The following is a 15,191-nucleotide window of genomic DNA, read 5'->3' on the forward strand; positions in this document are numbered from 1 at the left end:
TATTCTGATTGAGAATTCCTGGCATTTATTCTCCGTAAAGGCAGTTGGCTATTACAATGCGGGAACAGTGGAGTTTATTATGGATACCCTTTCCAATCAATTTTATTTCATGGAAATGAACACCAGACTTCAGGTACGCTGACTTTTGCTCAATTATTGTTACAGCATAAAAGCATGAACTTGGAGATATTTTTGCACTTTTTTCTCTTTTTTTTTTCTTTTAACTTTAAGCGTGAGTGTTTAGGGCGTTGAAAAATAGTTTACCCGAAACAGTTTCTTGATTGATGACAAAAACGTGAAGGTCGAACATCCTGTAACCGAGATGATTGTTGGACAAGATCTCGTGGAGTGGCAAATCCTTGTTGCAAATGGTGAAACTCTGCCTTTGACTCAGTCAGAGGTGCCCTTAAAAGGTAAATTTTAAAAACAATAACATAGTTTATCTGCAGCATAGGTCATCACGCTATTAATTATGATGGCATTTTTACTGTAATTTGGATCACTAATCCAAATGATTTTTTAGTTTTGAAGCGGTTTGATACCTCATGGAATCTTGCACGACCTGAGCTTGCTTCGAAATGGGATATACTTCTGAAACATATGCTAACTGTGCTAAAATATGTTTTCTTGTTGGGCAAGAATAGTTACTCCAGTTAATAATAATAAAAAAAAGAGACTTATATTCATCATCTTTGGTGGACTCTAAATTTGTTTTGATAATTTTTGTGTGCATAGTATCAATTAATGAGTGTATGAACTTGACAGAGCAAGACCAAGTATTATGTCAATATTTTGAACTAATAGGCTGAATGCCTTTTCCTTTGCTTTCATTCCAATAAATAATAATCTGTACAATCTATTTTATGTATATAATATTTTGTATAAACTATTTTAGGTAACTTAATTAATATATTTTCCTAATCTAAATATTCAGCTAAAAGGAAAGAATCTATGCAAATATAATGTTTTCTTATTTGGAGTACTGCGAAGAAGGAAACTCTTTATTCTGCGTGATTTCTTTTACTTCTGATTGATATTATAACTTAGGTTTATGATATTATAAGAGTGTGCATGGAATAGTTTTACTTATATACTATTGTTATATTTTTATTTGGTTATAATTTTTTTTGCCACATTTCAGAATTTTTTTGCGATGAAGATGTTTTCATAAGAAGATTTCCCTATGAAGCATGGACACGACTTTGACACACCTTGACATATTTTTGACATGTCAAACTTTGTTGGAGTTTTTTATTTCAAATTTGAGCTCCGATGCTTATGAGGCATATTAGGACATAAGAATAGACATTTTTTTTTAAATAGCAGGGCACATTTCATTGCTCAAAATCACAAGCTTCTAGAAATTAAGTAATATGGTTGCTGCCCTAACCTGATACATTTTGTATCCTCTTTGAAACTGAGATGCGAAGATGAAGATGAAGCCTTGATATGCATACAAAGCCGAAGATGAAGTTGCATCTCTCTATTTCAAATCGGGATACCAAAGGCTAAGATGCATCCCCACCTAGCATTGTTTATCACCCTAGATTTGCAACCAAAGATGAAGATGCATCCCCACCTTGCATCGCGTCTCACCCTCATGTCACTTTTCGACCTCTACTAAATCTTCAAAGGCATATGCCCATATACCTACATTTGAACTCAAAGCCAAAGCTATTTTTTTCATGTATAAATAACCGAGGTCCAAGTATATATAGTCGACGTCGAAGGTTTCATTTTTTGTAGTTGATATGTTTATGCAAAATTAAAATATTTTGTTAATTTGTTCTATGTATAGTTTTAAATGCCCCTGCCTTTGCGCCCGAGCTCATGCTGAAGATAATAAAATGCTTATTGTTTTGACTTTTTGTGGTCATTTTGAAGCATTGCATTGCTTTTGTTTTTTTATAATTGTATTAGGAAATTATATATTATTCATTATTATGAACTTATTAAATATAAAAAAATGTAGTGTTAGTGTACCCGTATCTGTGCCCATACTTCATAGAGGCCTATTAGGGTGTGGTAGCAATAAAAAGGTGCATTTTTTTTTTGAAGGAAAAAAGTTATAATATAATACATGCAACAACTCACAAACACCCAATTTTTCCCACAATTATTATGCAACTAATATAAGAAACATCTACAATCATTCTAAACAAATCCAAAGTTGATGTTCAACAACAACAACAAGACTTTATCCCACTAAGTGGGGTCTGCTACATGAATCCTTCTTCTCCATCACGTCCTATTGAGTGTTCATTTAATTTTAATAAATTAAGATCATTTTTTATATAATATGCCAAAGTCTTTCTTGGTCTACCTCTGCCTTTCTTAACATAAGTAGAATCTAAAATATCTACTCTCCTAACCGGATTATCTGATGGTCGACGTTCAATGTGAACAAACCATCTAAGATGACACTCTCTAATTTTGTCTGCCGCTGAAGCTACACCAACTCTATCACGAATATATTCATTTCATAATTTGTCTCTAAGTGTAAAGTCACTCATCCACCTAAACATTCTCATCTCGACAACACTTAACTTAGTTTTATGCTTCTCTTTTAATGACCAACATTCTGCATCATAGAGCATTGCAGGTCTCACCATCATGTTACAAAATTTTCCTTTCAGTCTAAGCGGTACTTTTCTATCACACAATAGGCTCGAAGCATTTCTCCATTTCAACCAACCAACTTGAATTCTACGAATAACATACCCATCTATATCCCCATCACTTTTAAGAATAGACCCGAGATATCTAAAATATTCACACATTTTAATTATTTGATCACCCATAGTTTCAACTCTGTCATTAGAGCTACTACTACTAAAATTACATTCCATGGATTCAGTTTTAGTTCTACTCAAATGAAAGTCTTTAGACTCCAAAGCAGACCTCCATAATTCAAGTTTTTCTTGAGCTCTTTCTCTAGTCTTATCCACAAGAAGGATATCATCAGCGAAAAGCATACACCAAGGTGCATCCTCCTGTAAATATCCAGTAAGAGCATCCATAACTAAAGCAAAAAGATATGAACTTAAAGCCAATCCCTGATGTAATTCAACTGAAATAGGAAAATATTTGGTCAATCCTTCTTCTGTTCGAACACAAGTAACAACTCTAATATACATATCTTTAATGACTTGAATATAAGTCATATCAACACTTATGATATCTCTAGGAACCTTATCGTAAGTTTTTCTAAATCAATAAAAATCATATGTATATCCTCTTTATTCTCTCTGTACTTCTCTATTAAACCACTCAATAAATGTATAACTTCCATAGTAGACCTACTCGACATAAATCTAAATTGATTATTAGAAATCTTTGTAATACATCTTAACCTATGTTTAATCACCCTCTCCCTTAATTTTAAAGTATGACACATCAACTTAATTCTTCTATAATTTGCACTCTCTTGTGCATCCCTTTTATTATTAAAAATGGGGACCAAAATACTTTTCCTACACTCAAACATATTTTTAGTGTTTAAAATAATATTAAAGTTTTTAGTAAGCTAAGAAACTCTAAAGTCTCCTAAATGTTTTCAAACTTCCATTGGGATATCATCAAGTTCTACAAACTTTCTGCTATTGGTTTTCCTTAAAGCCTCCTCAACTTCTTTTCTACTAATGCGATAGTAAAAATAAAATATTTTATTATTATTAATCATATTAAGATCATTAAGGTCAATTGCATTTCAGAAACTTACTGCAAAGTTTATCAAAATATTTTAGCCACCTACGTTGAATATATTTTTCTAAGAAAAACACTTTTTGATTTTCATCTTAAATACATTTTACTTGAGTTGAATCTTTACTTTTATTTTCTCCTTTTTGGCTAGTTTCTACATATATTTTTTTACTCTCTTTAGTATCTAATTATTATATAGATCACTAAAAGTAGAGTTTTAAGCGTCACAGGTTGTTCTCTTAGACTCCATACCTGTCATTTTATATTTTTCACAGTTCTCTAAGCTTTTACATTTAAACTAATTTTTATAACATAAATCTTATATTTTATTTTTTATCTCTTAAACTCTCTACTTGTCATTTTATATTTTCTATGACCAACTATTTTTATTTATATAATTTTTTTTTTGATTCTCCAAATACATTTTTTGCCACTTGTTTAATAGTGTTTGTTACTTATCTCACATAAAGTCTGCTTCTTCATGCACATCCCAAATCTTGAAATTTTGATGTTTACTCATAAAAATATTTTTTTGTTTTTTAAGTGCTGCTATCTAATGCTATGACAATGATTCCTAGTATTTTTTATTTTACAACTCTTCATCTTAAAATTCAGAATTAATAATTAAAGTTGTGTACTTAAATTCTCACTTGAAATGATCTTACAATCTTTACACTCTCGACGATCTCTTCTTCTGATAAGAAAATAATCAATTTTTGTTTTATTAGATCTATTCTTATAAGTAATAATATGCTCATCTCTTTTCTTGAATAAATATTGACAATAACAAAATTATATACTAATATAAAATCTAATATAATTTTACATTCTTCATTAATCTCTCTAAAACTGTAGCCACCATTAACATTTCTAAAATCATTTACCATTATACTGATATGTTCATTTAAATCTCTTTCAATAAAAATATCCTTTTTCAAGTGGTATCATTTGTATTAATTCTTCTAGGCCATTCCAGAAAATTTACTTAGAACTTATATCTAAGCCTACTTGAAGAGCATAAACACTTATAATATTGAAAATCTTAGTATCAACAACAATTTTAAGGGTTACAATTTTATCTTCAATTCTATTAATTTTTACAACATATTCTTTCAAATTCTTATATATAATTACACCTACGCCATTTATAGTGCGGCTCTTACCTCAATACTAAAGTTTAAAATCTAAGTTATCAATTTCTTTAGCCTTTTCTCCAACCCATTTAGTTTCTTGAATACATAAGGTATTTATCTTTCTATGAATCATAATATCAACTAATTCCATTAATTTACTTATGAAAGTACGTATATTCGAGGACTCTATCTTAGTATTAGTTTCATAGACTAACTTTTTATCCACATCCGTCCGTAATGTGAGAATCTTTTGTTTATTTGACACTACATTTTGACGCCGATGTAGTGGCCCTTGCACACTTTTCACTGTATTCTGGCCATACAGTGCGTTGCTTCTAGGGTACGCACTGGCGTTTACACAATGATCAAAATGTTTCATGTCATGATTTTTCGACAAATTTTACGCTGGCTGTCGGCTGTCTAACGGAACCATCCACTTTTTGCATTTGGAGCTTGAGACCCGACAATGACATTGTTAAAATTAGTTGATGTTATGGGCAAAAAGAACTCTTCATGTTTTATGAGGATATACCAACTCGAAGCAAATACCATAAACTTATGTAGTAATAAAGAGATCAAATATCATGAAAAGACACTAATATATGTGGTTTAATTTAAGAGCAAGTCTAATGTATGGCAAAAATTCTCTTTCGCAGTTTAAGGCGTTGAGATTATCTTGAGAACTTGCTGAACTCAACCCTTGCCACTCGGTCTTCGTCGGTCAGCCCTTGTCGTTTGACCCTCATCACTCGTCTATGAGTTGCTTGGACTTCATCTGTTGTCTATAGTAGAGGAGAAATGATCCAATCTATTTCAGAGAATCTGTTGAACTTGGCCCTCATCGCTTGGGCCTCCCCTCTCGACCCTTTTCTCTCGGTACTCGTCACTCGGTCTTCATAACTCAACCCTACTGAACTCTGCACTCGCCTTTCGACCCTCATCACTCCACATTGTCACTTGACCCTCGCTACTCAGCCTAACAGAGATGTGACCACTCGAAGTATAGAATACAAAATGCGGTGCCAACAGAGGATAACGCTTCAAAGAGCATATTTTATGTCTACCCAAAATAAGACAAAATAAAATGGCCAGAAATCCCTAGAGATCTAAGTGTTATCATTACTTTTGTAAATTTTATAATAAAATTTTTCTATATAAACGAAAAAGAGTGAATGAAAAAGGGGATTTCTTCCTCCACCGAAGGACAACTATTTGAAGAGTTAATACGACACTTTTTCCGCTCTTTCTCCATTCTCTCCCTTCTCTCTTCTCTATTGCTTTTCTCTCCTTCTCTTACACTTTATTTCTTGGGTGTGATTCAAAGACAAAACTGGGTTCACATCTGTTGTCTATAGTAGAGGAGAAATGATCCAATCTATTTTAGAGAAGCAACGCCTGCTAAAATAAACGTGGCTCAAGAAAACATACTTTGCCCAAAATCAAATACAACCAATCTCACAAAAAAATCCAAATCTTCTCCTAAGTCATGGAAATTTTTTTTTGAGAGAGAATAAAAGTAGATTTAAATATTAACAAAAACTCTCCGTTTAATGACACCTCGAATATGCACATTCCTTGATGTTATAAAAAACGACGACAATAAAATGAAGATTGGAACGATAAATTCACAAACAGAGAAACAACAGACACACAGATTTACGTGGTTCGACGACTTGTCTACGTTTACAGAATTGCAATGGATTTTATTACTCGACGATTACACATCGTCGTCCCCTCAATAATTACAAGAAACTTTTTTTCTCTTTCTCTCTATCTCCTCTCCTTCTCTCTCCTCTGCCTGAGAGCTACAGTCAAGAAGAAGACCAGGGGAGCTTCGAAAGCTGCGATTCCTTTTTCCTTTGTATGTGAGCCAACACCAAAGAAGACTTGGGAAAAACCGTACCTTGCAATTCCTTCTAACCGTGAGCCAAAGTGCCGAAGAAGTAGATTTGTGTGTGCCTGTTGTTTCTCTGTTTGTGAATTTCTTGTTCCAATTTTCGTTTTATTGCAATCATTTTCACAACACTTGATATATTTATAATCATTTCATCATTTTTGGCTTTATCATGCTTGCATTGTGCTAGGATAGTTATCTATGCCAAAGAATAGCCTTTTGTTTTATATTTTTCTCATTGTTTATCACTTTTTCTTTTCTTTAATTACCCATTTCCAAGTGCTTGCACAACATTTCTGGAGAATTCTCTTCGCACCAAAACCACAGCTTTTTCGAAGCTCTTAAAAACTCACCAATTGAGCTCCTTACTCTCAGGTACGCATATCAAGGATACAAAACAACCGTCATTGCATATATTTTCTCCTTATTTAGCAGTTTTAAGGTGATTTTAAATCCAATTTTGAGTTGAAGCTATCAAAACTAACAAATTTTCTAACAAGTTTTTAAACTTTATTAATATTTAATATGCAAAGATATAATTTATTTTTATTCCACCAAATTTGATTTTTGTGCTTGTCTTATAAATTTGTTGATTCAAAATCTTAACAAAAGAATATCAGACCTTATCATAAGCTATAAAATAGTTTTTCAAGTTTATAAAATTATGAGGCAACTTATGTGATTGCACATCACTTTCGTGATCTTATGTCTCATTTTGTGCTCGCTATTCTTGTAATCACAATTTCGATCCTAATTTTGATCTCATGCACACTGGTCTATGTGCATCATTATTGTCATTCATCGTTCAACTCCAATTGTAATTCTTACAAAATCCCTATATTTTGTTCCTAGGATTTTATTTAAGTGCATGAGGCTAAGCTAAGGTTTTAACTACAAAATTTTTTGTGGCTTTTATGTTCAAGTTAAGATGAATGAAAATAAAATAAAAATAAATAAAATTTAAAAAGTTGGATGAGTCATCTTATTTTTCTTTGTGAATTTGAAATGACTGTTTTTATAGAAAGGGGTATTTGAGGCATACAAAGATACGTCTATTAATATCTTTATTGATTCTATTTTAGTTTTGACCTTGATTGAGTGCTGGTTGGATGATGCGGGAGCTACTACGATATTGCGTTCCACGGTATCTGCAATTGTGGATTGGAACGAATGGCTCTGTCTCGTGATGTCCTAAACAACTCGACTTTTTCTATTTATTTAACTACTGTTGGGCAATGGACCCCTATTTACTATTATTTTAATTAGTATTAAGGTTAATTTACTTTGAGATTGTATATTGATTTTGTTTTGGATTAGTTGGACAAATTATTGCTTTGTTTATATTATTTGTAGACTTCTCTCCCTGTTTTCTCATATTTAGAGAGTTGAGACATATATATTTTTTTGAAGTGGTGACTATGTATCTTGAAGAAAACAAGTGATTGAACCTCCGTGTCGTCTTTCCTTCGCTGACTCTCCATGCTATTTTTTGGTCGGATAGTCGCCAAACAGTTGTTCTGATGTTTGATTTGCTCGTTTTTACTTCCATTCCTCATCCTACAACCCTTCTAACCCATTTTCTAACATTCTCACGCAGACTAGTTGCCCCAGTTTGGTGTCATTTGATACTAGACTCTGACAAATTCTAAATTTTTAGGGATTTGTTTTTCCTTCGTTTAAACCTAAAATCCAAATAATCTAAATCTCCCACCAACTCAATATCCTAACCATTCTTACCACAATTCCTTGTCCTAACCCAAAATTTTCAAAATATAACATTCTTACCTCCACAAAAAATTTACCCCAACTTCTACTACCTACTAAAATCTAAGCCCTTGGCCAATCTTTGACCCACAATCCTACATCCCCCGAAACCTTTTGTTGAGAGAAAATGACACATTTCTACCAAAGGGACACTTGTAAAGGAGTGTCTAATAGCTTATGATGGAAGACATGTAAAAGGAGATCCACAACCAAAATGGCGACTCACCGAATCGAGAGGATAAAGTTAGTTTATTATATCAGGATCTTTTAAATGATGAAGAGTCAATACCCTGGTAGTTTTGCGTTGAATATCAAAGGAGATGACATGATTTTGGAGTGAAGATTTACTTGCCAGATTTGGGTCCAGATAAATTCATTGAGTGGCTATAAACAGTGGAATGATATTTTTGCATGCATTTCTTAACATAAGATTTTTGTAGCAGATTTATCCAACATAATACATCATATGTTTCGGTTGATTTACTCTTTTTCTAAGTTTGACGTTGTACATTCTTTGTATTTTTCTTGTGCATGTACTAGTTGCTTCAGCTTTCTTCTAGTAAAATAATTTTCTCAAATATTATCTATGATTGTAACTCGTGCAGGTCGAGTTTATTTGTGCTATTAATTGATTTTTTGAGCATGTAATTTAACTTGATTTGTTTTATGTTTTTGGCGATAGGGCATGCCTTTGAGGCTAGAATATATGCAGAAAACGTTTATAGGGGCTTCCTCCCTGCAACTGGTTCACTCCATTACTACCATCCAGTCTCCATTTCTCCAACAGGTAATGCTCCTAAGTCGTGGATTATTAATTAAGCTATAAATTTATGCATCCAAATTGCTGCGTGCTAAATACATATTGGAACTAGTGCGAGTTGAAACAGGAGTGAAGGAGGGAGACACGGTTAGCATGCACTACGACCCTATGATAGCTAAGCTTGTAGTGTGGGGAGAAAATCGACAAGCTGCGTTAGTCAAACTGAAGGACTGCTTGCTAAACTTTCAGGTTTGTCATAATTTCGAGTTTGTTATGTAGTGCTGAAAACATAATACTTATTGCATTTCTTCCTCGGGTTTAGGTTGCATCATTTTCTTATCATACATGTAATCTTGGTATAATATTAATTGTAACCCTTATTTCCTTTTTTGTTATATGTAGATCTTATTCATTTTTCTACTTTTTAAAACTTCTAACTTTTTTTCTTAAAACCTTTCAATGCAAGCCTCCTTTAACACTATCTAAAATCATTTGATAGAGAGGTAAACTACATATTTGGAATTTTGATTTGCTGATTCTGGACAATCATCCAATGGTAGACTTTGGAGTTGCAATTGCCCTTTTGCCTCTTTTCTATGGTTTGACTTGGGAAGGCAGTAATGTTTACATTGCATTTGCTCTTGTATGAATGTAGGTTGCAGGTTTGCCGACTAATATAGGTTTTCTGTACAAACTCGCAAACCATTGGGCTTTTGAGAAGGGCTTAGTTGAAACACATTTCATTGAGCATTTCAAAGAGGATCTTTTCATTGATTCAGGAGTTGATATAGCAGCCGGGACATCTGCTTCCTCCAAACTTGGTGCAGCATTTGTTGCAGCATGCATCTGTGAAAAGGACCATAATACCTACAAGGAAAAGTTTCCTGGTTGGCTATATTTTTGTCAACCTTGTTTTCTAGTATTTTTCAGTTATTGTTGTGTTAGAATCTGAAGTAAATTAACATTTGCAGGTGGGGACAATTTGTTTTCTTTGTGGTATTCTAATCCACCTTTTCGAATGCATCACTCTGCCAAGCGTTTGATAGAACTTGAGTGGGACAATGAACTTGATGGAAAATGCCTAGAACCCTTGAAACTGGTCATCAACTGTGTATCGAAAGGAAGATATTTAGTTGAGGTACTAAGTATGCGCTTGAATTTGAACTGATACTGTTAAATAACAGTGTTAGCAGATCAATACTCATAGTAATCCAATCATCTTTGATGTGAACTTATATGATCATAATTTATGCATTTAAGCCTTCTTTCCCGTGTAACTTATGCCTTTATTTCATTCCTATGCGTCTACTCTTTCTATCACCCTTAAATCAATTTTTGAGATCTCATACTTTTATGCCTTTTTTCACCTATTTATGTACGGGTTCTTTATACATATGCTGAATTTCTTAATCTCAAAGCTATGTCATGGGCAGTTTGAAGGTGATGATTCCCCTGTCATGGACATCAAAGTCGTTCATTTGGGTGAGTGCAAGTTCATTGTTGAAACTGATGGACTGAGCAACCATATTACTTTGGCAAGGTACTTTAAGGTCAGTTTCTCAGAGCAGTACATTTTTTATATATTAATTCTAGCAATTCAGTTTGATATATTCTGCACTAAAAAACCATCGTAATATTAGAGCTAGAGGCAATTCTCCTTTTCCATCAGGATAATTGCAAACACATACATATATGGCACGGGCAACATCACCATCATTACCGAGAACCTGCGAGCCTTGATCATTCTAATAATGACGTGAGTGATCATAAACCTAGTTTTCAGACGGCTCCACATCCTAAAGGGAGTGTGTTGGCACCTATGGCTGGTTTAGTGGTCAAGGTTTTGCTAGACAATGGGGCAAAGGTTGAAGAAGGACAACCTGTTCTAGTTCTTGAGGCCATGAAAATGGAGGTGGGCTGGACCTTAGTTTCATACTCCCGAGTGTCTTCTTGATGAACTTATTCTGCATAAACTAATCTTGTTGGTTGTTTCAGCATGTTGTCAAGTCTCCTCGTGCCGGTTATATTGAGGGGCTTCATATTGCATCCGGCCAACAAGTCTTTGACACTAGTATTCTCTTTACTGTCAAGGTATGTTGCTCTTTCAATTACCATATGTGTATTTCCTCACGCAATTGCAAATCTTATGATGTGTGTATTCATTAAACATAGAAATCAATAAAATATAATAATAATGATGATGATGATGATGATGATGGTCTGTCATTTTGAATGGGCATCTTCGAGGGTGTTCTAGGAGTGATGGGAAGGTTGACATCATTTTGACCTTGAGACCATTCATTAAAAAAGCAAGGAATCCATACTTGATAAAAGAGGCTCACCGCCATGGCGATGTATATTAAATTATTGATTTGAGCTTTTCGGAAATAACACTTTTAAAATGTAGTGTACGGTTGCAAGCATCAACTTCTCGAGGCCCTGCATTAATAGGATCATGGTGTAATTTGTATTTCTTTTATCATGCATGCATAGTTTTGCCTGTTGGGAATGTTGGTTATTTCTGGTAGCTCTAGATGGTTTGTTTATTTTATGATATGACAGTATCTTACTTTGGCTTTTGTAACTATTTAAAGATTTAAAGATATGGATTGTTAGAACCCCCACAACTTTGCTTGCTCAAGCTACTTGGTTGACTAAAATCCGTTTGCTTGCGGTAGTGGTGAGTGGATGGAAATGATCGGTTAGCCATGAGGGACTTGGTGCCCTAGTTGTTACCTAAGGCTTTTAGAAAGTTAGTGTCTTCTACAACTACTGTCTACTAATCAAGGATATTATTTCCATTTGGATCCATTATCCCACTTTTGAGTATTCAAGCTAAGATATGCATTTCATGTCATTGATTACATGCTTTCATTTATTTTGAAGTTCATGTTGGTTTCTTACTCATGAGTTATCAGATACAACAACAATAACAACAACAACAACAAACATTTATCCCACTAAGGGGGGTCGGCTACATAAATCATTTTTCTCCATTGCGTCCTATTGAGTGTCATATTTTCCTTTAATTCTAATAAATTTAGATAATTTTTTATACAACATGCCCAAGTTTTTCTAGGTCTACTTCTGCCTTTCTAACATAAGTCGAATCTAAAACATCTATTCTTCTAATCAGAAATCAGATCATCAGATGGTCATCAACGTTTAATGTGACGAAACCATCTAAGATGACTCTCTCTAATTTTGTTCGTCACTAGAACTACACCAATCCTATCATGGATATATTCATTTCGCATTGTCTCTAAGTGAAAAGCCACTCATCCACCTAATCATTCTCATCTCGGCAACACTTAACTTATTTTATGCTTCTCTTTTAAAGGCCAGCTTTCGGCGCCATAGAGCATTGCATGTCTCACCACCATCTTATAAGATTTTCCTTTTAGTCTAAACGATACTTTTCTATCACACAATACCCGAAGTATTCCTCCACTTCAATCAACCAACTTGAATTCTACTAATAAAATCCTCATCTATATCACCATCACTTTGAACAATAGACCCAAGATATCTAAGGTGTTCACACCTTTTAATAATTTGATCACCCATTACAATTCTGTCACTAGAACTACTACTGCTAAAAATACATTCCCTCTATTCGGTTTTAGTTCTACTAAAACGAAGACCTTTAGACTCCAATATAGACCTCCATAATTCAAGTTTTCCTGAGCTTTCTCTCTCGTCTTATCCATGAAAAGGTTATCATCAGCAAAAAACATACACTAGGGTACATTCTCCTGTAAATGTCCAGTAAGAGCGTCCATAACTAAAGCAAAAAGATATGGGCTTAAAACCGATCCCTGATGTAATCATAAGTGAACAAATATGCAAATATAATCTACAAAGGTAATTTGACAGGTAAGCATAAAAATTTAAAAGATGCAACTTATGAGTTGTCAATTATGGGTGTATTCAAGGAAGGGAATTAAAATAGCTGCCTAGTATTCCATATAATAAAAACTTAATAGGTAAATGTGCGTAGTTCCTTTTTTGCTTGAAATATTTTGTTCTAAAAATTTTATCATGTTTTAGAAAATTTTTTAAAAAATGGTGGTGCAGATTGATATATTGTGTTTTTTCACGCTTTAATTGTATTTTTTGCTCTCTTGATGTGATAAATAATAGATAATGATTTAATCCACCTTATTAATTGGAAAATTTTTGTTCTAAAAGTTTCACTATGTCGTAAAAAAATGGAGATATAGTGGTGGTATAGATGGATATATTATATTTTTTTCTTAAAAATGAACCACATCTTCTGCTCATCTGATGTGAGAAACAATAGATTATGATGTCATGCACCTTATTAGTCCGAAAATTTCTATTCTAAAAGTTTTACCTTGTTTTAAAAACATAGTGGTGTAATGATGGCAAAATAGTGGTATAGATAGATATATTGTGTTTCTCCTCACAGATGAATTCCATTTTCTGCTCTTCTGGTGTGAGAAATAATAGATTATAATGTTATGCATTTTTCTTTTTTGGAAAATTATGTTCTAGAAGTTTTACCATGTGATGCGGGGTTTAGGCCATGTGATGCGGGGTTTAGGAGGCCAGTTCGCTAAACCGGCTGGCAGATGGACCGGTAGAATCGGCCCAATGATTGTTGGTTTAGCTCCCTACTTGATCGAGGTACAATTAGAAGGGGTTACACTACCTCCAGCCCTTTCTCCCTTTCCTTTTATGTCTTCCACATGTTTGGACTCATTTTATTTGCTATTTGAGAGAATTAGGGTTATTTTTTGTTTTCATTGTTGTTTCAAATTCCCCTTCTCTCTTGCTAGAGCTTTATCCGACAATAGGTGGTGCTTCAGCTGTATCTTGCTCTGAGGTGGTGTTGTGTCCTCTCATATTCTTCTCCCTAGCCCTTCTCCTTCCCCTCCCTTAGCTGCCGACTACCCATATTCCTTCCTGTTGGCCTACCGCCCCTTTCCTTGCAACTGTGCTTGTTGTCCAACCCATGCAACCGCCAATCAACATTTGTCGCCTCTTTACCTATAGCAGTTCGTGGTGTCCGCCTATCTAGCCATCACCCTGCTTTCAGCCGACCCTTACCGGAAGCCTTCCTTGCCGCGTCACTCCTCCAGCCCTCGAATTGCCTGCTAAATCCCTTCCCAATCTACCGTATAACCACCAACACTTCCCCTTCCCCTTGCCGCTTCGCCGATGCCATCACTGCCCTCAGATCCTCTCGTCCGACCCTAGTTAGAGGTTGTTATTGTGTTGTATTTCCTTTTTGAGCTGTGTTGTAACCCAAATCCATTTGTTGAATAAAATTTGCTTATCGTTTTCGTTGTTTTAAACTAGTTCTGGTATCATTTGGTATCAGAGATAGTCTAATCCTAGTCTTATTCTAGAGTTTCATAGCATCCATCATAACCCAAAAAAATTTCTTTGTCATACGAAATAACCTTTCCACTTCCACAAATCCCAAACCCTAACCATGCCACCAATGAGATATATGCCTGAGCATACATAGGAAAAGATATGGCGAGAGCTCCATTGTCTTCAACAAAGGCTTGTTGAGATTTATGAGATAACCCAGGGAAGGTTACCTTCGACCGAGATTTGAAGAGTCAAAGGGAAGAAAAAGAGGAAGATATGAATCACTTTCATAGGTAGAATTACTACAATGAAGAAAATAAATCAAAGCGTTTTGGAATCTAGTACTTGAGGAGGGCTAGAGAGGGGTATCTGAATCTCCATAGATAGAATTTCAAAGTTGAGATATCATTTGGAGGGCACAAAGACATCGAAATTGAAGTGGACCTGCTAGAGGTTGATGGAGGTATGGATCTAGAAGACTTTATTGATTTGTTGCAATCTATTAAACATATCTTCGAGTATAAGGATGTGCCAGAGGATTAGTAGGTCAACTTTGATGCTATCAAGTTGAAGAAGAGTGTCTCTTTGTGGTGAG

The 15,191-nt window shown here is 34.3% G+C and overlaps 1 protein-coding gene across 3 annotated transcripts in view; it reads left to right on the plus strand.

The window, feature by feature from the left end:
- LOC110024193 (methylcrotonoyl-CoA carboxylase subunit alpha, mitochondrial) overlaps positions 1-15,191 on the plus strand; it is a 32,192-nt gene that overhangs the window by 10,614 nt on the left and 6,387 nt on the right. Inside the window, exons 7-15 of one of the 3 annotated variants that reach the window (XM_020724009.1) lie at positions 41-133; positions 302-413; positions 9,176-9,280; positions 9,381-9,502; positions 9,909-10,140; positions 10,225-10,391; positions 10,687-10,803; positions 10,923-11,165; positions 11,249-11,344. In XM_020724009.1, the coding sequence (XP_020579668.1) occupies positions 41-133; positions 302-413; positions 9,176-9,280; positions 9,381-9,502; positions 9,909-10,140; positions 10,225-10,391; positions 10,687-10,803; positions 10,923-11,165; positions 11,249-11,344 (1,287 nt within the window). Of the gene's footprint in view, positions 1-40; positions 134-301; positions 414-9,175; positions 9,281-9,365; positions 9,503-9,908; positions 10,141-10,224; positions 10,392-10,686; positions 10,804-10,922; positions 11,166-11,248; positions 11,345-15,191 lie in introns of all 3 variants that reach the window. The other 2 variants (XM_020724008.1, XM_020724010.1) reach the window with 2 other exon arrangements.

Source organism: Phalaenopsis equestris, unplaced genomic scaffold (assembly GCF_001263595.1).
Source record: "Phalaenopsis equestris unplaced genomic scaffold, ASM126359v1 Scaffold000251, whole genome shotgun sequence".
In the NCBI taxonomy this organism is placed as follows: Eukaryota; Viridiplantae; Streptophyta; class Magnoliopsida; order Asparagales; family Orchidaceae; genus Phalaenopsis; species Phalaenopsis equestris.